Source organism: Peromyscus leucopus, chromosome 3 (genome assembly GCF_004664715.2).
Source record: "Peromyscus leucopus breed LL Stock chromosome 3, UCI_PerLeu_2.1, whole genome shotgun sequence".
Classification (NCBI taxonomy): domain Eukaryota; kingdom Metazoa; phylum Chordata; class Mammalia; order Rodentia; family Cricetidae; genus Peromyscus; species Peromyscus leucopus.
This window is the reverse complement of record NC_051065.1, coordinates 157,615,176-157,639,512: the sequence shown is the minus strand read 5'-3', so window position 1 is coordinate 157,639,512 and position 24,337 is coordinate 157,615,176. Positions and strand designations below refer to the sequence as shown.

The window sequence follows — 24,337 nt, the reverse complement described above, 5'->3', positions numbered from 1 at the left end:
ATGCCAAAGGGTGGCAAAAAGACCTCCCCCTTGCTAATTACAGTCAAGTGTAGACCCTTCCAAACACCTGGCATTCAGACCCGTGGTCCAGTCAACCTCTCCATGCAGACCTGCTGGGTACAGCCACTAGGAAACCTAGTGGGCTCCAACAATTAGGTGTTCTTGTAAAAAAAATGTTAAAATAAAACTTCTGATATTGAAGCACCTCTAAAATAAAAGGGCTTATTGAGCTGCTTGATACTAGCTACAAAAAGAACCAGCTCCTGGGACAAATGTTTACAAGTCACTGTAGTCAGAATAGATAGATATTGGGAAAGGTCCATGGGGATAGATAGGAATGGTGGAGCAACTTGTCCAAAAAAAAAGGTGTGTGTGTGGGGGAGAAGTTTCCTTTCCTTCTACTTTACACTAAGTACAAAACGTCAGGAGCTGTGTGTAGCTGCATTGGCAGAGTGCTTGCCCAGCCTGCAGAAAGCCCTGGGTTCCATGCGCAGTATTGCAGAACAGGTATTGTGGTGGAGGCCAGGCCTTCTGTAACTGCATCCTCAGTTACACAGTGAGTTTGATGCCAGCCTGATATACATGAGATCCCCATTTCAAAAATATTTTGTTTATTTATTTATTTAGTTAGTTAGTTAGTTAGTTAGTTTTTCGAGACAGGGTTTCTCTGTGTAGTTTTGGTGCCTGTCCTAGATCTCACTCTGTAGCCCAGGCTAGCCTTGAACTCACAGAGATCCGCCTGGCTATGCTTCCTGAGTACTGGGATTAAAGGCATGCACCATCACTGGCCAGCTTTATTTTTTTTTTAAAGATTTATTTATGTATATGTGAGCACTCTACATGCATGTACATTTCTACACCAGAAAAGGGCATCAGATCCCATTACAGATGGTTGTGAGCCACCATGTGGTTGCTGGGAATTGAACTCAGGACCTTTGGAAGAGCAGCCAGTGCTCTTAACCTCTGAGCCATCTCTCTAACCCCCTCAAAAATACTTTTAAGTCAATTTTAGAAATCAGTGGCAAACTAGACACAAAGGCACCTGAACGTTAGCCTGGAACTCACTGAATATTCCCGGCAGGCCTTATGTAACTCTCTCATCCTCTTGTCTCTGCCTCCCGAATGCTGGAGTGCTAGGCATAGGCTAGCCTGGACTACAGAGTGAATTCCAGGTCAATCTGGGATACCTAGTGAGTCTATGCCCATGATCCCCAAAGAAACAAAAGAAAATATGAAGGGGATTGGGGAGGAGGAAGAAAGTAAAATGGGCAAAGGGTGTTTACAAGCACCCAAGAGAGAATATTCAAATCAGCAATAAATATGGAAAAGGTGATCAGCTTCATTAATCAGGGATATGCAAATTAAAACCAAAATTAACTCTGCCCAAGAAGCCAGATGCAGGAGAGGACACGTTGTCTGATTCCATTTATAGAAACTTCTAGTGACAGAAAGCAAATCAGTGGCCGTCTGGGGGTGGAGATGAGTAAGACTGGCAGAGGATTGGGAGCATCTTCTGGGGTGATACAAATGCTCAATATCTTAGGGTAAGGATTTTATAATTTGTCAACAGTCCTTACCAGGTACAATAAAAGTGGGTGTCTTCATGGGTATGTATTCTATATTTTAATAAATAAACTTAATTTGGGAACAGATTCAGTCTTTATCTAGGGACGGAGGCAGGGAGATTCCTAGAGCCCCAGAGTCTATGGCAGTCTGGGTGATATAGTGAGATTCTGTCACCAAAATTAGAAGAAAAGAGGAGTTGGGGTGGAACTCAGGTGGTCGAGTGTTTGCTCATCATGCTCAAGCCTGAGGTTTGATCCACAAAGGTCTCCAGACCTGCAGAGTACATGCTTGTGTCTACTCAAGAGATAGGTAGAGGCAGAGAAGTTTAAGGTAATCCTTGGCTAATAAGGAGCTTGAGGCCATCCTGGGCTACATGAGATTCTGTGGAATGGAAGAAGGGAGGGAAGGGGAAAAGTTTTTTAAATTCCAATAAGATATCACTACATTTTCATCAGAATTGCTAAAAGTAGGGCTGGTGAGATGGAATATATATATTTATATATATACCAAAAATATACCTAACATATGTATGTTTTTACCAAAAATATCTACAAAATAACTCATAGCAACATATTTTTTTTTGAGACAGAGTCTTACACTGTAGCTCAGCTGGCCTTGAACTTCCACTGTCTTTTTGCCTCAGCTTTCTGAAGGCTGCAATCACAGATGTGTGCCATTGTGATCAGCAAGACGAATCTTAAAGACATTGTTCTAATTAGTTTTTCTGTTGCTACGATAAAAACATTCTGATCAAAAGCAACTTGAGAAGGATTTTATTAGGCTTACACTTCCATGTCACAGTTCATCACTGAGGGATATTAGGTCAGGAACTCAAGCAAGAACCTGGAGGTAGGAACTGAAGCAGAGGCCATGGAGAAACACCGCTTACCAGCTTGCTCCCCATGGCTTGCTCAGTCTGCTTTCTTACACAACTCAGCACTACCTGCCCAAGGTTGCCACCTCCCACAGGCCTTCTCCATCAATCAGCAATCAATAAAATGCCCCACAGACATGCCCATAGGCCAATTTGGTGGAGGCAATTAACCAATTGAGGGTCCCTTTCCCAAACTGGTAACCAAGAATAACCATCACAATGTAGAAGATGAGTGACTAAAAACTATACATATTTTGACTCTATTTGACTAAGGTGCCAAAAAGTCAAAACTAATTACAGTATTAGAAGTCAGGATAGAGATTACCTAGTTGGGGGTGAGAGAGACTGACAATTAGCAGGACTTGTGATTTGTATTTCTCTTAGATTTCTTACAAATCTAAGAAAATGAGAATTTTAATTAAGATACCATGTTAACTAAGTTACTATGTTTTGATAGCATTTCATTTTGAGCTTTTTTTTTTTTTTTTACAGCATAAGCTATATCTTTTTTTTGAGGGGGGGGGTCAATGCTGGTAGATCAGAGAGACAGAACAAGCCATAGCTAACCTCACCTGGCCAACTTCTCAGCTGGTCCTGTTTCCTCAGACTGGAAGCTTCTGTGTCCTCATCCAGAATGAATCTCAGCTGAATTGCTGCTCGAAAGCCTGAAGCTTAACCAGCCACATGCTTAACCAGCCAAATGCTGCTAGTTTCTGGTCCTCACGCCTTATATATCTTTCTGCTTTCTACCACCACTCTCTGGGATTAAAGGCTGGCTTTCTGGGATTAAAGGCATGTGTCACCAAGCTTGGCTGTTTCCAATGTGGCCTTGAACTCACAGAGATCCAGAGGGATTTCTGTCTCTGGAATGCTAGGATTAAAGCATGTGCTATCACTGCCTAACTAGTGGCTTTTCTGTTCTCTGACCCCAGATAAGTTTATTAAGGTACACGATATTTTGGGGAACACAATACCACCACATTTCCTCTCTTTTTGTCTAAAATTAAAGAAAGCTTGTAACTAATACAAGAAAAACTATCCAATAAGTATATACAATATATACAGCCAAAACTTACATTAATGATGTCTAGTCCATTAACATTTGACAGATTCAGATGAAAACTCCATTATATATATTAACAATGTCCAGTCCAGTAACATCTGATAAACTCAGACCAAAAAATTTTCATTACTTATCTTATTTAAAACAAGTAGTTCCTTTTTAAAAGTAATTTCCATAATCTCCCTTTTTCTTATCATATCCATATTCTCTTTTTTCTTTTCATAATAGATTCAGTAGTCTACCTTTTGTCATTTTTATATCTTCCCCTTTTTCTTCAGTGTAGATTCAATGATCCACCTATTTATCCTATTATTTCTTTATCTTTTTTCTCAGAGTAGATTCCATGATCTATCTCATATCTATTTTCTCTTTTTCTTTTTGTTTCTAGGGGTGAAGATATCTTTAGGGAATCTTGAAAAGAAAATTTTTGGGTTAATTGTCAAGTCCTGTATCATTTGTCCAGTCTCTGCATAAAAGGAAAGTTCAGGGCTTGTTTCAAGTCTTTGTTCAAGTAGTCTGTCAGGCTGGATCATCTCAGCTAGCCATCTCAAAATTGTCCTAAGCAGTTTGTAGTCCAAAGCAGATCTTTCCGTGGTGTTAATCAGCTTAATGGCTTTACCATAGTCCTTTTGAAGATTTCAAAGTTGCTGTTAGGTGTGGTCATGGTTCCTGCAGACTTTTTTTTTTTTTTTGTGCCTCCTCTGTGGTTTGGAGCAATCACAGTCTGATATATGTCTGTCTCTCGGAACCATGAACATTCTTCCCTAGAACAGAAAATCTTCACAGCAATTTTTCCCCACCATTTGTCTTGCCAAACTTTTCCAAACTGACCTTTGCCAATGCTTTCTTGTAACACGATGGTCCTGGCAATTCTTCTCTGAACCAGCAGCAGTAAACGCTTTGTTCCAGGTAGCAGCATCACCGCAGTCACCAACATGATGAGAAGGAACTGGCAATGTGGAGCAGTAGCCACTGCTTCCATGGTCCCACCACTGTTTGTGGTTCAGTCCAGGCGAAAGCTTCTCCCAAGCCTCCTAGGCTGGCCTCAAACTCGGGATCCTACTGCCTCTGTCTCCTTCAGCAAATCCTACCGGCGTGTGCCACCACAACCGGCTGAGTGTAGCTTGGGCCTGAGCTGGGGCTCACAAGGCCACAGGCAAACAGCTTTTTCATGAATTCGTAACACGAACGTTGGGCGCCAGATGTAGCAGGAATCTTAAAAGTTCTTATTAATAAAATCAAACCTGAGGCCAGTTATTGGGGTCAATGCTGGTAGATTAGAGAGACAGAACAAGCCACAGCTAACCTCACCTGGCCAACTTCTCAGCTGGTCCTGTTTCCTCAGACTGGAAGCTTCTGTGTCCTCATCCAGAATGAATCTCAGCTGAACTGCTGCTCGAAAGCCTGAAGCTTAACCAGCCACATGCTTAACCAGCCAAATGCCCATAAGCTATATCTTAACCAAATGCCTAGCTGACAGTTACCTTTGACAACTCTGTAACTGATGGCCGAATGGGCAGTTCTAACTCAGACATATAATACTTGATGAGGTCTTAACCCTCTCTCTCCAAAAATTGATACCTGGAGATAGACAGTGCACACATCTCCTGAGACTAACAATTACAAAGATGTTTGGACTGACATTTGAGATACTCAGCACTGGGAAAGTGGAGGCAGGTGAGTGAGGAGTTCAAGGCCAACCTTGGCTACACCACACTTTTTAAAGATTTATTTTATTTTTAATTATATGTATATGTGTCTTCTGCAAATGAGTATTACGTGGGCGAATGCAGGTATCATTGGAGTCCAGAAAAGTGCATTGAATCTCTTTGGAGCTAGAGTTACAGGGATGTTATAAACCAAGCTACATGGGTGCTGGGAACTGAACTCAGGTTCTTTATAAGAACAGTATGTCCTCTTAACTGCTGAGCCATGACTCCAGCCTGGATACAAGCTTGAAGCCAGTCTGGGATACACAAGACCATGTCTCAAAAAACAAACAAACAAAAAACGTTTGTTTTACACAAGAATTACAACTGTGAGACCAAGAAAGTGATATGCAGGCTGAGCATTAGGACCATGTTTAGGTGTTAGCTGAGTGATGGTGCATGCCTGTAAACCTTGCATTCAGGAGGCTGAAGCAGGAAGACCAAAAATTGAAGGCTACCATCTGGGCCATATAGTGGGTTTCAAGCTAACCTAGACTATAGAGTGAGAATAGAGAGAAAGAAACATACACACAGAGAGAGATTGTTAGTGATATAAATAGCCTTTGGTTATTTTCCTTAAAGAAAAAGAAAAACACTGATCTGTTAGAAACAAATAATTATGTATTCACAAATGAAATAATAGCTGATATTTGCTTTAAAATAATTCCCTAGAACAAACAAAATGAACAATAGCAACAAAACATAAGTAAAATAATTCCCCGGACAGGGGAGAATTGAGCAGAGATTGGCGTATGTTGATTAATGATGGAAGCAGGCAATAGAAAATTGAAGGAAGATTATTCTAATTATCTACATTTCTGCAAACATTTGAAATATATATATTTAAGAGTGTAGTCCAGGTTGCTCTCAAACTCGTGATCCTCCTGCCTTATCCTCTGTCGTTTGCCAACTGGCAAGAGCTGGAAAATCCTTTTAAAGAAAAAAAGAATAAGGTAGTTTTCAAACACCTTCCTCAATAAAATAGGATGATGATCAACCGCGCTATATTCGCCGGGCCGTCTAGAGGAGCAGAGGAAGACAAGTGCCCTGGAAACGCTGTTTGAATACTTGCAGCTTTTGCCATTCAGGCAGCCAGCACTAAGTCGGGCCGCTGTTGGTTCTTTTCTCTCTCCCCTGCTTCTTTTCAGAGTGGTTCCCGCCGTCCCCCCTCTGGTAGCCGCAATGGTTTAGCCCGGCTTCCCCCGGGGAAACCCCTTGGGCGGAGCGCGGCCCCCGCCATGAGACCACTTGGATCCCTCCGCGTCAGGGGTGGGCCGGGGAACCTGTGGGCCGGGCACAAACCTGGGCTCTGATTGGCCGTGGCGGGAGTAAACATCCGGAGAGGTGGGGCGGGGCCGGAAGTGGAAGAAGAAGGCGGCGGCTGAGGCGGTTCAGGAGGTTTTTAGAGCCGGAGTCCGATCCTCAGGTGCCATGGGCTCGGTGAAGGAGCCCTGAGGGGACGCGAGGTTGGGCATGGCGGGCGCTCGGGCCGCCGCCGCCGCTTCGGCGGGGTCCACCTCCTCTTCGGGCAACCCGCCGCCTCAGGAGCCGGGGCTTGGGGAGCTGCTGGAGGAATTCTCCCGGACTCAGTACCGGGCCAAGGACGGCGGCGGGACGGGCGGCTCTAAGGTGAGCCCCAGAGGTGCAGCGACCTGGAACTGGTCCCGGGCCTGAGTTACTGAGGGAAGACTGCGGTCAGGGATGGGAGGAGAGCGGGAAGGGGTCCTCCCTGGGGAGGTACAGGGGAGAAACTCATCCAGAATGTGGACTCGGAGAGTAGGGTCCGGCTTAACACCAAAGAGGAGGACCAGGGCTCTTTTGGGTTTTTTTGGGGGGGTTGCTTTAGACAGGGGGTTTGGAGGTCAAGGGTCGGACCTGCGGGCCAGGTGCAAAGGTTAGACCGTAGGAAATAAAGACTGCTACCCTTCATGAGCCTAGGAGGGGTTGCCAACAGTTAAAAAAAAAAAAAAAACAAAACAAAACAAAAAAAAAACTCTAAAATCAAAGGGAAAATGGGGAAGAGATTCCTCTAGACCAGAGATCAGAGTAAGACCTGGAGTAGTGGGGCATTATGGAGCCCGGAGAGCAGCTGAGTGTGTCGCCTCCTTATAAGGTGCCAGCATGACTTCGGCCCTTCCCTTTCCTTTCCTGTAGAGCAAGAAAACAACCCACACTCCCTTTCTGTTCCTTTTATCAGAAAGAAGTCTCTGTCGTCCCCCCATCCCCGGAGTTCCCCTTTGTTCTAATTACCAGGCGTTGAAAGCTTCTGGTCTGACTGAGGCATACTCACCTCAGCACACTGGTAGACCCTACCCTCCCATTCCAGCAGTGTGCCAGCTTTAGCATTTCCTTTACTCATTGGGGTTTGTCTATCCTGGACCGTAAACTGGTCTGGCTCCAGAGGTTCCTTAGGGGCTGGGACATGCTGTAGGTGGCATCTTCTATTAGTCTCGGAGGTAACCTAGGAAAGGCCAGTAATGATGGGGTATTGTCACTCCAGATAACCAAGTACCTTTCAGATTATAATTGGCATCATTTGGTGTACGACTTAAACACAAAGATTTCTTGGTCCTAGATTCTCTTAAATCACCACTTCTGGGGGTTAGATACTAGAATTTGTAATGTGTGTTTGTTCAGATAGGTCTTAAGTTTGTTATGTATCCAAAACCAAGTTGTGCGCTCCTGATCCTCCTGTCTCCACTTCCAGAGTTGTTGGGTTTACAGGTGTGCACCTTTTTGCTTGGTTTATGTGATACTGGAGATTGAACACAGGTTTTTATGCATGGCAGACAAGCACTCTACTAGCTGAGATACATCACTAATCTTGTCTGCTTTGAGACATGGTTTTTCTCTGTGGCCCTGGCTTGGCCTCACACTATTATGTATCCCAGGATGGCTTGTAACTAATGATCTTCCTGCCTTGGCCTCCCAAGTACTGCTTACAGGTGTGAGCCATCACACCTGACTTCAAGGAGACGCTTTTGAGTGGTTACAGGAGGTACATAATTTTGACGGATCCCACCTCCCTCTTAACGTCTCTAAAGATTAGAGTTTTACAAGTTAAACCTTAAGTTTCACACAGCTGGTCCTAATACTGCTTCAGGCCTCATGATGTCTTGCAAACTTGTTGGTGTGTTACAGTTTGTAAGCTTTTCTTCCAATGGGCTTTTCTCTGAACTGTGAACAAAAGGAGTAATTTTAGAGGGAGCCTTGCCTTCAGTTTTATAAGCAGATGGTATGGAAGGAGGCAGCTGTCTGCAGCTTTTATTTTGCTGACTAGAGCTGCTTTATTTTTGTAGGAGCTGTTGAGACATGGTCTTGAGATATAGATAGATAGATAGATAGATATCTAGATATATATCATAGACTGGCTTTGAATTCAGCATCCTCCTGCCTCAGCATCCCATGTACTAGGATTACAAGTGTGCCCCACCATGCCTGGCTGACAAGAGCTTGCAATATTAGCTTGGGGCTGTAGAACAGGAAAGAGAAAGCATCTAGTGTCAAACAGAATCTTACTGTTATTATAGTAACCTAAAGCAAGAGTTATTGTTGCTTTGTTTTTTGAGATAAAGTCTCACTATGTAGCCCAGCTTGGCCTTGAATTCTTAACCCTCCTGCTTCAGCCTTCCAAGTGCTGGGATAACAGGCATGTGCCACTACATCTAAAAAGAATTCTTATATCTTATGAATGGTAGACTCTCTCCAGTGTTGACTACACACTCTGTGTGTGTGTGTGTGTGTGTGTGTGTGTGTGTGTGTGTGTGTGTGTTTGATATTTAAGACAGGGTTTCTTTGTTTAGCTTTGGCTGTCTTGGAACTCACTGTGTAGACCAGGCTGGCCTTGAACTCACAGAGGTCTGCCTGCCTCTACCTCCCAAGTGCTGGGGTTAAAGGCATGTGCCACCACCGCCCGGCTGACTACACACAGTCTTACATGCTCTGTGGATTAATGTGGATGATGGGTTTAGGTACCTTTCTGAAGCATACAACGTGAGTTAATATAGAAGGGCCTATGGCCCGGCATCATGTTCTTCCCAACTTGTCACTTCCAGTGGCCTCTTTGTATCATGGGCCATTTAATTCTCATGACCTCAGAACCCAAGAATCTTCTTTATGCTCAAGTCTCCTTCTCTGTGCAGGTTGAACGCATTGAGAAGAGATGTCTGGAGCTATTTGGCCGAGACTACTGTTTCAGCGTGATTCCAAATGTGAATGGTGATATCTGCGGTCACTACCCCCGCCACATCGTTTTCCTGGAGTATGAGAGTTCTGAGAAAGAGAAAGACACGTGAGCATCCTGTGACCATAGTGTGCATGTCTGTTAGACCTTAGCTCATCTCCAGGGTCAGGAAACTGGGCCGGGCTTGCTCGCTTTCCCAGGTGGTGTTGAGTTACTGGCATCTTTATTTACTTACGAGTTTGAGTTTTATTGGCAGGGTAGTGCAGCATAGCATGAGAAGCGAAGAGTCGAAGCCCTGGATTTCTTTCACTCCTGTTTGACTTTATTGACCTGAGACAACCGACATAATACTTCACTTCTCTGAAACAACCTCAGTGCCATCTTTGCCTTTAGTAGGTATAGTTAGAAGGAATGATGACATGTCACGGTAGACTGTATTTTATTGATGTAGGGTGTCACGTAGCCTGAATTGGCCATGAGCTTGTTGTGTAGCCAAAGGAATGATCTTTAACTTCTGATCCTCCACCACCTAACTGCTGGCATTATAAGCTTATGCCGCCATGCCCAGCTTTCAAAACAGCTTAAGAGTGTTTGCAATGTGTCTCTCTTAACAACCTAAGGTCTAAAGTCACACTGCTTGAGTTAACATCCTGACTGTCCATTTTCTGACTGTGTAACTAACCCTAGGCAAGTTATTCATCCTCTTTGTCCTTAGTTTTTCATTGGTAATTCCCAGCTTCATCATAATTAAGGCTTGCAAGGACTAATTAAAATCCTAGAAAAATGGCTAGTACAGTCCCTGGTGATAATTGGTGCTAATACAAGCCTGATGTGTTTGTTGTAAGAATTAAAAAGGTCTTACACAGACTTGAGTGCTTTACGTAGAGTAACAGTTCACAGCAGAGGAGACTTGAAGCACCTGATACAGGAGTCTCTCATTAGGTAATCAATAAAGGGTAGTGGTTCTTTGGCACAGTAGTGAGACTCCATGCTTGATTCTAGTTTTCCACCTCAGTTTCCTGCTTGCTGTTTATCTTAAGGAAGTTCCAAGAGCTGCTATGTAATCTTGGCCCTTTGATGTGTAGGCTCCTGTTGCTCAAAGCAAAGCCATTTGTCTAAGACCTTGGGAGAAGCATGGACTGTAGGGCTCCAGAGCCAGTGGGTCAAAAAATCACAACATACCAAGATGCCTAAGTAATTTGTATGTGTGGTAAGTGTTCAGAAGTGCTACTGTAGGCAAGCTGGAGGGTGGTTAATCCTCCCTGGGGTGTGTTTGAGAGGACTTCATGATGGAGAGCCTGTGCAGCAGGGCTTGGGAGGATGAGTTGTTTCCCCAAAGTTAAGGACAACATCTGAGTAGGCCTTTCCTTTCTTTCCCTGCCTTTTCCTTCCTCTTTCCTTGCCCTTCCTTCCCTTCACCCCTTTCTCCCTTCCTTTTCTCGCCTTTCCTGTCCGCCGCCTCCTGTTTTGTTTGCTTTGAGACCGGTTTCACGTTGTAGTCCTAGCTGCTCTTTATCTCAGCCCTCTGCCTCAGCCTCCCAAGTGTTGAGATTACAGGTGTGAGCCTTCATGCTTCACTTGTTGTAGCATCTTGATCATCACCAAGGAGAGGGGACTTTGGGGACATGTGAGGATGTTTGTGCTTTTCATCAATAACACCTGCACACAAATGAAGAGTACAGATTCTAGGATCCCCTCTTGGGCCTTCTAGATCAGTTTCCACATTCTGCATTCTCAGAGCTCCCTAGGTGCCTTTTATTCTGTAGCCAGGATGTGGGGAGAGATGGTTTACAAGCAGAGGAGTTTTAGAATGAAGCCTTTGGTTGGGCGGTGGTGGCGCACACCTTTAATCCCAGCAGAGGCAGGCGAATCTCTGAGTTCGAGGCCAGCCTGGTCTACAGAGTGAGTTCCAGGACAGGCTCCAAAGCTACACAGAGAAACCCAGTCTCGGGGGAAGGAAGGAAAAACAAAACGAAGCCTTTGTTTTCCTCCTGTGGGAAGAGGTGTCTAGAAGAGTTCCCATCTCTTGATGCCCTTGAAAAATTACTCTCATGAAGCCCCCAGAACTGGTATCTCATTCTCCCTGGGCATCTCTAGGTCTGAAGAGCTGTGCTTCGTTATAGTGCCTTTCCTAGTTCTTCCCTTCCTAGCTTCTCTTCTAAGAGTCGGGAAACTTAGCCTCTTAGAGTCTTTTAAGCTGGTCAGTAAGTCTGCATCTGTCTCTCACATGCCCTCTGTCTCTTTACTATCAACATTGTCATCTATATAACCAAGACTGGCTTTGAACTCACAAACCTTACATCACCCTAGTAGTAGAGTAGAAGTGCCCACCACCATGCCTTGCCCAAATTTCTGTTTCTAAACAGCTCTTTTCTTTCTTTCTTTTTCTTCTGCCCTTTCCTACTCCTGTCAGTGCTGTCTGGCACGTCACCTCTGTCCTCTGATAGCATTCAGATGTTAAGCTTAGCTCACCACTTCAACTTTGTGAGTGAACGAACCACCAAGGGATCTTTTTACTGCAGGACCTGATTCACTATCTCAGGTGGGACAAGATTCAGCATTCTCTATTAAGCTCTCAGGTATGGTTGGTTGGTTGTTCTGAAAGAGACATGTTCAGTGCTTATTTGTTCTAGCATTAAAGAGAAGAATCTCCAGGGGCTGATAGAGCTGAATTGTTAGAGTACTTGTTTTTAGCATAGATGAAGCCCCATGAGTTCAATCCCTAGCACTATATAAACTGGCCATTGTGGTGCATGCTTGTAATCCCAGGGCTTTGGAGGTGGAGACAAGGGTATCAGAAGTTCAAGGTCAAGGGTCAGGACTGGTGAGATGGTTCACTGGGTAAAGGGTCTTGCTGCTAAGTCTGAGGACCTGAGTCTTATTCCCTGAACCTACATGGTAGCGGGAGAGAACTGACTCCATCATTCTTGGCTACAAGGTAAGTCTGAAAGAAGCCTTAACTATATGAGATCCTGTCTTGAGGGGGTAAGAGGAATATTTCTTGATTGCCTACTGATTGTAATGTGTTAAGATTTCACACACTGGCTTATTTAAGTCCTGGATACATCTATGAGAAATAGAGTATCCCATTCTACAGAGGAAAAAGTTGAGGCACAGAGAGGTGATTTCCCTTTACCCAAGAGCCACTCAGTAAGCAGAATGATTCCCCTCTGTCCACCTATCTGCCTTTTCTTTACTGCTACCTTGTCAATCAGGTCTCACTTTCCAGGAAAAGGACACTTAGAAGTGTTATTGGAATTTGGTTTTGGTATCGTGCGTGTGCGTTTTTTTGTGGTAAGATCAAACCCAGGGCTTTGAACATTTTTTTAAATTGTGTCTGTGGGAATATGCACTGACGTGCAGGTGCCAGTGAAGGCCAGAGACATTCAGGCCCTGCCAGAGCTGGAGTTTCCATGTCGTTGGGAACTGAACCTAGGTCCTCTGGAAGGGGGGCAGTACATGCTTAGTCATGGATCCATCTTTGCAGCCCCCTTTTTCTTTTGGAGATGGGATCTTGGCTAAGCTGTTCAGGCTGATCTTGACCTCTGAATCCTGTTCATAGCTGGGATTACAAGCATATGTCCAAGTGCCTGTTGTAGAGTTGTTTGTTATTTTTCACTTCTTGCATTGTCAGTACATTATGTTGAAGTGACTTTCAGTTGACAGTGACTATTTCTATTTGTTGAAGGGAAGAGTTTGAATATAATTAGATAGCAAGAAATATGAGTGTATGCTTCTTTTGGTGTTTTTTTTTTTTTTTTTTTTTTTGGTTTTTCGAGACAGGGTTTCTCTGTGTAGCTTTGCGCCTTTCCTGGAACTCACTTGGTAGCCCAGGCTGGCCTCGAACTCACAAAGATCCGCCTGCCTCTGCCTCCCGAGTGCTGGGATTAAAGGCGTGCGCCACCACTGCCCGGCTTGACTATATGCTTCTTAAGTACTAATGTGACACTAAAGAGACTGAGGTAAGCATGGTATAACTAGATTCAGGAAGTGGCTTGGTCTAGTTAATGAACCTCCCCAATTTACTCATCCTTTGTCCAGAAAGGCCAGAGGGTTTTCTCTGAATGTTTGCTGAGCTGCCTCTGTGTGGTGGGCCCCAAGAATCCAATAGGTGAAGTCCCATTTGTGAAATCCTCATCCTCAAGCTTGGTGGGTGTTACTAAGCAATGGCAGTCTACAAAGAGCCTGAGCTCTTTGGGGAAAGTATAGCTGAGGTAGAATGGAATGGTGGGTAAAACTGGGCTCTAGCTGGGGTTACTGGTTCACTGTGGGGCCTGAGATAGGACTACTTTGAGTCCAGACCAGCTTGGGGCAAAGTGTGAGACGCTGAGCAGATAAAAAAGCACTTCTCGTACAGTCCTGACAACCTGAATTCAATCCTTTGAACCCAGGTCCAAAAGCCAGATGTGGGGACTTAATGTCTGTAATCCTAGAGCTCCTACAGCAAGATAGATAGGAAGTGAAGACAGGATTGACCAAAACTCAGTTCTGTAGCATAGCAGCAGAACTAACAAGACCCTCCCTTAAGAACAAGGGATTAGGAGAGAACTACCTCCTCAGATTATCCTCTGACCTCCACGCACCATGTGTGCCTGCATGTTCATACTCCCTCCACTCCAGCCCCACAAATAAACAGTCCTTTACAAGGATTAAACACACACACACACACACAACACACACATACAACAACAATTTAAAAAAAAAACAGAAAATACTGTTGCCACATCAGTTCTGATGAGAAGTGTTCCTAACCCTGTACAACATTCCTAAACTAGGTTGGTGTTCCCCCATAAACCCAGTCTTCCTGCCTCAGCCTCGAGTAATAACGATTGTGGTCATGTATTACCACATCATGCTTTGAAAATAGTTTTGTGAACAAATGATATTCATGAAGACTAAAAACCAGTTAAACACCAATTAAATAATACCAAAGGAGGGGGCTAGAGATTTAGCTCAGAGATAGGCCCTGGGTTCAGTCTCCAACAGCAAATAAGTAGCAAAGGAAATTTCATCGCCTGGTTGTGGACATAAGTGTGTAAGCATACAGTGTTCATTCATGGTCACATGCCAGACACTTAATTCACTGGCAAGTGATAGTGAGATAGAAACAGGAACTAGTGAGAAAGCAGAAACGGAACTGGTTCTTTGACTAGCAGCCAGGCAGCTAGCCATGATTTAGCCTAATAGGAAATAAATGTCCTTATACTTAGAACTCAGATCCAGGCATAATCCCAGTCCTTGGGAGCCTGAGGCCAGCCTGGGATACACAGTGAGACTCTGTCTTGATAGCAGCAACAAAGCAATCAGCTCAGCACTCTAAGTTCAGCGGTAAATGCTGGTGCTGTCTCTGTGGTGTTAAGTGTGTATGTTGGAGGGGTGTTTTTATGAGACCGAGTCTCAAACTGTTTAGCGCAGGCTGGCCTAGAACTCTTCCTTCAGCCTTCTGTGTTGGCCTTTGGGATAATTTGCTGAATGCAAGAACTTAACCTGAGAGAATCAGATGGAAGGTTTTTGTATATTTGGATTTTGAGACAGAATATTACATAGCCCAGGTTGACCTTGTATTGTATATAGAGGCAAGATGACCTTGAATCCCTGCCCTTCCTTCCTCTACCTCCTAAGTACTAGGGTTACAAGTGTACACTACCAAATCCAGTTCTGATTTTCCGACCAAAAAAAAAAGTGAGTGTAGTATATGGGTGGGGTGTAGGTACAAGTGGGGGTGGTGGGGCGCATGTACCTGTGCCCAAGCATGAAGGCCAGAGAACATTGTGTGTTCATCTATCGCACTCTGCCTTATTCCTTTGGAGAAAGGTCTCTCCCTGAAGGAAAGTTCTCATTTTCCAGCTAGGCTGGCAGCCAGCAAGCCCTATCCATCCCCCTGCTCTGCCCCCAACAACACTGGTGTCACAGTGGCACATAAGATCATGCCCAGCTTGTTAGGGTGTGAGAATCCAAACTAAGCCCTCAAAGCTGTGCTGTAAGTGCTTTTGACCGCTAGACAGTCTCTTCACCACCCTGCTTTTCTGTTTGTTTTTTGAGGTAGGGTCTGATCATTTAGCCCAGGCTAGCTGTAAACTCAGTGTGGTTAAGGCTGACTTTGAACTCCTGGTTCATGTGCCTCTGTTTCCCATAATCTGGGATTAGGTCCAGAGGGGCTGCTGTGGACGAGCTGAGAGGTCCGAGCGGCAGGGAGTGCTGTCAGCTGAGAGAAGGGTGTGGTGAGCAGGTGGGTGGGAGGCCAGGCACGGGCAGCCGAGTTCTGTGCTCTCCTGTAGTCCTACAGTTTAGTCATGCACTTGTCTTGGACTAAGTGCCTTTACATATCAGAGAAACTGAGTCAGGGAGAGCAGTAGCACCCAGCTGGTGAGTCGGTGCCATTCTGTCTGCGGGTACTTGGTTGAAAAAGGCATCCTAGCTGCATTAACAAAATTTGTATCCTAAATCTGACGTCCCGGAAAGATATACCACGAGGGTGTTAGTCTTCTTAAACCTCTTTGGTTCTTTTGTTTTTTCCCAGAGCAAATGTTGATTTACATGAAAGTGAGAAAACCAGTAAGAGTGAGAGGGCCCCATAGGTGAGCTGCACTCCACCCGGTCTGTTGGCTTGTTTCTCATGACCGTTAACCTAGCTTTTGTTGGAAGACACATTTCTCCTCCCCCACCTTAGGTTCTGGGAATTGAAGCTAGGGCCTCACACGTGGTGGGCAAATGCCATACCAAGCTGTATTTTTACATTTGATTCACTGCTGTGTGTGTGTATGTGGGAGGTGGAACATTCATGTACAGGTCACAGGCAAGCTTTGTGGAGCCAGTTCTCTCCTCCCTGTGTATATGGGGTCTTTGGATTGGACTCAGGTAGTCAGGCTCACGTGGCAAGAACTTTTACCTGCAGAACCATCTCACTAGCCCCTGTCATTTGAAGACTGACTATTACTAAATTTTGGAGGCTGACCTTGACCTCACGCAGAACTTGGATTTGTGATCAGTCCCCCAGCTTTGCCCACCCCTCCCCGAAACTCCCCATGAAGTAACTGAAATCTGAAGTGTGTGCTTCTAGGCCTGGCATATGACTTTGTAACATATATTTTAATATATTCTTAGAAATTTCCATAGATGTATACAGTGTATTCTCCCGATCTCCAACTCTTCCAGACCATGTTGATATCCCACCTCCCAACCTCATTGCCTTTTTAAAATTGTTTTGACTTCAATTTCCGATGCTTCCATTGGATAGTATTCACAGTCTCAAGCCATGGTTCAGGGGCAGGAGCCTTTATATATTTTCCTACAAATTGAGCAGTAGTCTCGAGAGCCAGGCATAGCATTGCATACCTTTAACTCCACCACTTGGGAAGTGGAGGTGGGAGGAGGCTCAGGAGTTTGAGGCCAGCCTGGACTATGAGACCCTGTCTCACATGGAAGTCAGTTAGGGGTTGTTTTGTTTTGTTTTTTTGGTTTTTGTTTTGTTTGTGTGCATGTGTTTTGTGCTTCCTTTTTTGTTGTTTGATTGTTTTGAAATAGCCTCCTTACATAGGTCATGTAGGTCCCTACATTGGCCTCTAAACTTGCTGTGTGGTCCAGTCTGGCCTCAAGCTTGCAATCTTCCTGCTTGTTCCTGAGAGCTAGAAATATAGTTAAGTGCCACCATAGCCCAGTTTGTTTTCAAAACAGCTAAGCTTGTTTTTTTGGTGTTACTTTTTTTTAAATCTATTTGGGGGTAGGATGGGGAGGAGTTGAGACAGAATTTCTGCATCACCCTGGCTGCCCTGGAACTCCCTGTAAATTCCCCCAGTAGACCAAGCTAGCCTCAAACTCAGAGCTCTACCTGCCTCTGCCTCCCAAGTGCTGAGATTAAAGGCGTGTGCCACCACCTGGCAGGCTTGTTTTGTTTGTTTGTAAGAGGGGGCTTTGTTGACCTTGAACTCAAACTATGTAGATCAGGCTGTCTTTGAACTTGTGGCAATCTTCTTGCCCTTGCCTCCTGAATGCTGAGATGTATATGAGTGGCCTAAGACTATACTTATACTTGTATTATCTGCATTCCCATTAGAGTTACTTAAAAAGGAACCATAGGACTGGAGAGATTGCTCAGTGGTTAGGAGTGCTGGCTGCTTGTCCAGAGGTCCTGAGTTCAATTCCTAGCAACCACATGGTTTGCTCACACCAATCTGTAATGAGATCTGGTGCCCTCTTCTGGCCGGCAGGCATCCATGCAGGCAGAATACTATATGCATAATAAATCCAAAATAGAAAATCTTTAAAAAAAAAAAAAAAAAAAGGATCCACAGATCCTTGAGTATCACTAATCTACCCTTCCTGAAACACTGTTCAAGTCCATGTGCTCTGAGGAGCTGTGTGGTAACAGGAGGATCATCTGAAGGATCAGCATGTGGAGGGGACTGAGCTTTCTGTAAGGCTAGCCCAAAAGCCCAAAGAAGGAAGACCTTTGCCTTCCTTCCAAGTGGGCGGTCACTCTATAGCTCTGTCCCACCTCTTGTTTCTCTTGGTGTGTGATGTATGTATGTGAATGTTTATGTGTGCATGGAAGTGTCTGTGGAGGCAGAGGTCTTTCCATTTCACATACCACCTTATATTTTGAGGCAGGGTCTCTCACTAAGCCTGACACTTACCAGGTAGCCTGGCTGGCTAGTGAGCTCCTTCTGTACACTCACTCAGACACTAGTGCTGTTTCTTTTTTTAGGAGCTGGTGTAGCTTGCTGGAGCTCATTTCTTTTTGTTGTGTTTTTTTTTTTATTAATTTATTTTATTTATGTGTATTGGTGTTGTGCCTGCATATGTCTGTATGAGGGTGTCAAGTCCCTTGGAATTGAAGTTACAGACAGTTGTGAGCTGCCATGTGGGTGCTGGAAATTAAATCTAAGTCCTCTGGGAGAGCAGCCAGTGTTTTTAACTGCTAGCCACCTTCAGCCCCCATTTGTTTGGTTTTGATTGGAGGCTATTTTTGTGTGTGCTTTTGCTAGGGAAGGAAGGGGTTTGTGTTTTGAGGCAATATCTTTTTTTTTTTTTTTTTTTTTTTTTTTTTGGTTTTTTTCAAGACAGGGTTTCTCTGTGTAGCTTTGCGCCTTTCCTGGAACTCACTTGGTAGCCCAGGCTGGCCTCGAACTCACAGAGATCCGCCTGGCTCTGCCTCCCGAGTGCTGGGATTAAAGGTGTGCGCCACCACCGCCCGGCGAGGCAATATCTTTTGTGGCTCAGACTGGCCTGAACTCTCTATGTAGCCCTGGCTAGCTTTGAACTTACAGCAGTTCTCCTGCCTCAGTCCTGTGCATGACTTTATTGTTTAATTGAAAAGGCTTTCTGAAATCAGGGTGACTTGGATATTAATATTTATAATTAACGTTTTTTTCTGAAAAACCTCAATATATCAGCGATATGAAATTTAGAAATAATAGCATTTGCTAAATTTTCAATGACTAAAACTTGGCATGGTGAAGCATGTCTGTGATCACAGCACTTGGGAGGCTGAGCTAAGAGGCTTGCTACAAATTCAAGGCTAGCTTAGGCTATATATTTTTAGGCTAGCCTGGGCTACAGTGAATTAAAGGTCTGCCTCAGCTATGTAATGAGAACTTGTCTCAAAAACAGAATTCCAGAGAGTTTTAGACATGTGTAGGTGTCCTTTGCATCTTAGTGAACAGACACCTGCATGAGCACCCATCCAGAAGCCCAGCTAACCGGCCTCTTCTGCCTGTGTGTTAGGTTCCAGAGCACTGTGCAGGTGAGCAAGCTGCAAGACCTCATCCACCGCAGCAAGATGGCCAGGTGCAGAGGACGGTTTGTTTGTCCAGTGATCCTGTTCAAAGGCAAGGTAAGGCCCACCCACAGCCTCAGTTGCTGTCTCCTGTCCTTGGGGCACTGACTTCATGTAAAATTGAGAGCCTTTTATTCTCTAACAGCCAAAGGCAGGAGAGTTGGTTGTTGGACACCTGGCACTGTGGAAAACAGGCCAGAAAAATAGACCATTCCTGACTGAAAGAGGATTTTGAGGTAGGGAAGGGATGTAGCACCACAGCCTCTCTACTCCATGCTCTAGAGCTAGACTGTCAGGTCAGACCCAGGCACTTGCTGCCTGCATATGACTTCAGTGTTCTACAAGCCTACATGATTGGCTTACAGAGTACATTAAATCAGATACTATTCTGCTGTTTGTTCCTTCTTCCAGTCATGCGATTAGCCATCCTGTAAAGCAGACAAAAGTCCCGATCCTTGCAGTTGATATGCTCAGCAGGACTCTTAGGGTAGTTTCATAATGTGACCTCATTTTACCTGTCTTACTGTCTTTTGGTTCAGAGTGGCCAAGTGCTTGATCAGGTTCACACAGCAAGAGAACTAGGATTTGAGGCAGGCATGGCGGTGCACACTTGTAATCCCAGTACTTGGAAGGGAGAGGCAGAAGAATGAAGGAGTTCAGGGTCAGCCTGGGCTCCATAAGCCCTTGTTTTACACAGAAGAATGAGAAGTACATTTATCCTGCCCTCGGATGTGGACTTAAGAATGCATCAGTGTGGGGGCGTTGACATAATTTCAGTTCTGAGCTGAAGCAAAGACCTGGTTGGAGCTTTGTCATTTGGGAAATACCAAGCAACTCCTGATTCTCTCTAGTTTTTAGGGACCGGGTTTTGCTCAGTAGCCCAGGCTCTCCTTAAACTGCTAGCATTCCTTCAGCCTCACCCTCCCTGAATTCTGGGGTACCTTTTTTTTTTTTTTTTTTTTTTTTTTTTTTTTGGTTTTTCGAGACAGGGTTTCTCTGTGTAGCTTTGCGCCTTTCCTGGAGCTCACTTGGTAGCCCAGGCTGGCCTCGAGCTCACAGAGATCCACCTGGCTCTGCCTCCCGAGTGCTGGGATTAAAGGCATGCACCACCAACGCCCGGCTCTCTGGGGTACTCTTTAAGCTTCCATCAGAGCTCATCTACTGCCTCCTCCCCAGGATCATTTTTAGCTTCATGACGAATGAATGTGGCAGGTTGAAATTTAACAAGTAAGACTTTTCAGACCTATCAGTGGATTGTGGAACACTAGCAAGTAAATCCCTCTACTTGTCAGGTCTACGAAGCAAGGAGGAAGAAAACTAGAAGCAATCCTTCTACCTCAGCCTCCTAAGTGCTGGGACTACAGGCCTGAGCCACCAAGTTTGGCATTTATTTAATGTCTGTGAATGTGTGGCCTGTGTGTGCACACAAGTGCTTGGAAGCTAGAGGTCACCATTCTCTCGATCCCTTTTCACCTGCTTTTTTGAGTCGATCTCTCTCATAAACTGGAGTCGCCCCGTTCATGGTGCTTCCTGGCCAGGCAGCTCTAGCCATGTGCTGTCTTCACCTCCTAGCTCTAGGATGTGTGCTGCCGCACCTGGCTTTTTATGTGAGTGAGTGCTGCGGATCCACACTCAAGCTCTCACGGTTGCACAGCATGCACTTTCCCAGCTGCTTTTACTTTGAGACAGGATCTCACTTTGCAGCCCAGACTGGCCTTAACCCCATCCTCCAGTATCCAACTCCAAAGATGGAGATTCCCAAAGATTTCAAGCTCATGCTTACCATACCCAACAGTTGACAGTTTAATCTGATTTTTGGATGCTATTAGACCCAGAAAGTGTTAGGTAGCCCCCATCATAGTTCATTCTGCTTAGACCAGCAGGAAATTCAGCCCTAGCCCTTCTCCATGGGCTTCTGGGACAGAGTCTACAAGCAGGGATTGGCATAAAGATGCTACCCTGAAGCAGAAGTGGTCCACTGGCAGGGTCCTGGGAGACAGTAAGGTGTTGCTTGGAGCTCATACACAGAGGAAAGCAGATAATGCAAACAGGCCACATCTCCAGGAATGCACCCAGCTTGTCCCCGGGTGATAACCCAGCTGCTTATGTTTTGCCTGCTCTCTCCCCCACCAAGAGCCAGACAGTTGACCTAGTGGTTCCCCATCTGCACCCATTTCATGCAGCAGCCAACTATTTACTTCTGTTAGCTTATAGGAAGATGAGTACCCTACAGTAGACAGTATTTTGTAATCTTTCAGAAACTCACTTTATCCTGCCAGATTGTGTCACACATTCAGAAATGAACTTTAATTGCTCTGTCATCTTACATCTTCCCTTTTCTCTTAATGCAGTGGGGCAATTCTCCCAGCCTTCAGTCAGACTAGATTGGCTTGCTTCCATGTCACTAAACATCTCCCATCCCCACAAAACAATACTGGATTTCAACACACTATTTAAAGATAGTCTTAAAATTAAATAATGAAGTTCAGAGGCTAGCAGGATGGCTTAGTGGGTAAAGGTGCCCACTATAGAAGCCTGGCAGCAACCTGAGTTTGGTCTTCCGAACTCTCACAAAGGTGGGTGGAGAGAACTAACTGAACAAAGTTGTCCTCTGATACACACCGTGCATGAGTGCCCACAAACACACACATCCTGCAGATGGACACATACAGTCTTGTTAAAGAAAGGTACTGTTGCTTGGGTTTTAGAATTCCAATTCTAAAATGATCCCTTTTGTGATGAAGAAAGTACAAGAATATTTAAGCAAGAGGGTGGGGATTTAGTTTAGTGGTGGAGCACTGTCCTAGCATATACAAACAAGGTCCTGGCTTCCATCTCTCATAGCCCTTTTAAGAGCTATTACATTTCCTTGATAATTTGGAGGGTTTTTTTTGTTTGTTTGTTTGTTTGTTTTTTGAGACTGGGTCTCTCTCTATGTGGCCCCGCCTGTCTTCGAACTTGCTATGTAAACCAGGCTGACTTTGAACTCAGATCCACCTGCCTGTACCTCCTAAGTGTTGGGATTAAAGGTGTGCACCACCTCACTGAGCTTTTTTTTTTTTTTTTTTTTTTTTTTTAAAGATTTACTTATTTATTACATATACAGCGTTCTGCCTGCATGTATGCCTGCAGGCCAGAAGAGGGCACCAGATCTCATTATAGATGGTTGTGAGCCACCACGTGGTTGCTGGGAATTGAACTCAGGACCTTTGGAAGAGCAGCCAGTGTTCTTAACCGCTGAGCCATCTCTCCAGCCGTTTGTTTTTTTTTTGTTGTTTGTTTTTTTTTTTTTTTTTTTTTTTTTTTTTTTTTTTTTAAATTGAGATAGTCTCATGAACCCCAGGCAGGCCTCAGACCCACTATGTGCTGGCCTTGAATTTCTGATGCCTCTGCTCTTAAGTGCTGAGATTATAGCCACGTATCATCAAAATGGTTTCAATAATTCCTTTTTAAAAATTAAGATCACAGGTATCTCTTTTAATTTCTTCCCTCAGTATAAAAGTTGCCCTCTGATAAAAAGTTCCAAATTAATAAGTAATAGGCACTTAGAGGTATGTGAGCTTGGGCTAATTCCTAATCTGACCTTTACTGTATGACTGTTCACATCCCTTAACCTCCCTGGGCCAGTTTTCTTTCTTCATCCATGAAATATAGTGGTCATCCCTGCTGCCTGCCATGCTTGCCTTATGGCCTTATGAGAGTTCAGTGAGAAGATGGTGTCACTTGTCAGTAGTATGCCCAGTACCTGATATTTATGCACATCCACTAAGTCTTACTCATCATTGAAAGTAACACTGGTACCTGGAGTTTAGGAGAGAGACAGACTCCTTTGGTAGAGTCTGTAGGCTAATAAGTTCTAGGCATCCTTCAGACTGACTGTGGTGATCTGAAGACCACTAGGCTTTCCTTAAGCTCTGCATGCTTCAGAAACCATCTCACCAAAAAATGCTATTTGTCTCCCAGCACATTTGCAGGTCGGCCACACTGGCTGGATGGGGAGAGCTGTATGGACGCTCTGGATACAACTATTTTTTCTCAGGTGACTATTGAACAGCCTTTTGTGGGTCTAAGAGTGGAAACCTTGTGGGAGGGACTAGTCCTGCTACAGCCACAGTGGTGTGAGGAGGCGTGATGAAGCAGGGTAGAGAGAAGGGCACTCCACTCAGCAGAAACCAGGGATTCACTTCGGAGATAGAGCAGACGGCTACATAGATGGGCATGTGATTCTGATGGAGACATGAGGGCTGAACAAGGGGTAGGGGCAGGTTGGTGCTACCTGCACTTGGCCCTGCAAGGAAGGAAGCTGATCAGAACACCTCTGGGTAGAGCCCATGCTACCAGCCTCAGTGCTGACAGACTGGTTTCTCTGGCAGGGGGAACAGATGATACCTGGGCAGATGTGGATGATGTCACGGAGGAGGACTGTGTTCTTCGGTTAGTGCGGTCACTATGGGTAGGAGTTTGGGTCGGGATGGGTGCCTGGTTGGTGGCAGCCATGCTCTTCTGGCAGTGGGTACTCATCTCTGGTCTGGATAAGTGGATTGGCTCTTTGCCCCTGTCTTCAACAATATATCCTCAAAATAGCACTGTTGAAGTCTGCCCAGTAGCTTTAGCAAAACACTGTTGGATACCTGAGCAGTTGACAGCCAGGATCATAACACATAATGACCTCAGGGTTCTTGTGCTGCAAGTCTAAAGTCAGCCTTACGTGTCTCTTTGTTTAGAGCCCTCTACAGTGGCAGTATGCAGCTGGTCTGCTAAGTATGAACCTTCCAGGTGTGCTGCTGTGTGACAGGGTTGGGATAAAGTCCTCATGTAGCCACTGTATCCCACAAGTGGAATTTGAGTCACACACACCCTTCTTTTTTCCTTCTTTGGTGTGTGTGTTTGGGGGTGGGGGCAGCATTTGATATAGTTTCATAAAATCACAATGGCTGGCTTTGTTTTTTGGCATTTTGAGACAAGGTCTTGTGTAGTCCAACATGGCTTTAAATGCCTATGTAGCCAAGGATGACCTTGAACTCTTGGTCCTGTCACCATTTCTCAAGCTCTAGGATTATAGACATGCAGCACTGAACTGAATTCCTTTAAAAGGAAAAAATGGGCTGGTTCACACTCTACCCCTTTCAAATGGTTTTTAATGATCAAGCCTACAAATCTCCTTTGT

General features: G+C 44.8%; 1 protein-coding gene across 5 annotated transcripts in view; it reads left to right on the top strand.

The window, feature by feature from the left end:
• The first annotated feature begins 6,556 nt into the window (after window positions 1-6,556).
• Mtmr14 (myotubularin related protein 14) overlaps window positions 6,557-24,337 on the top strand; it is a 45,509-nt gene continuing 27,728 nt past the window's right edge. For 2 of the 5 annotated variants that reach the window (XM_028863901.2, XM_028863900.2), the window contains exons 1-5: window positions 6,557-6,841; window positions 9,355-9,503; window positions 19,119-19,227; window positions 23,134-23,209; window positions 23,544-23,604. In XM_028863901.2, coding sequence (XP_028719734.1) covers window positions 6,686-6,841; window positions 9,355-9,503; window positions 19,119-19,227; window positions 23,134-23,209; window positions 23,544-23,604 — 551 coding nt within the window. In that variant the 5' untranslated portion in view covers window positions 6,557-6,685. Of the gene's footprint in view, window positions 6,842-9,354; window positions 9,504-19,118; window positions 19,228-23,133; window positions 23,210-23,543; window positions 23,605-24,337 lie in introns of those variants that run through there. The other 3 variants (XM_028863904.2, XM_028863902.2, XM_028863905.2) reach the window with 3 other exon arrangements.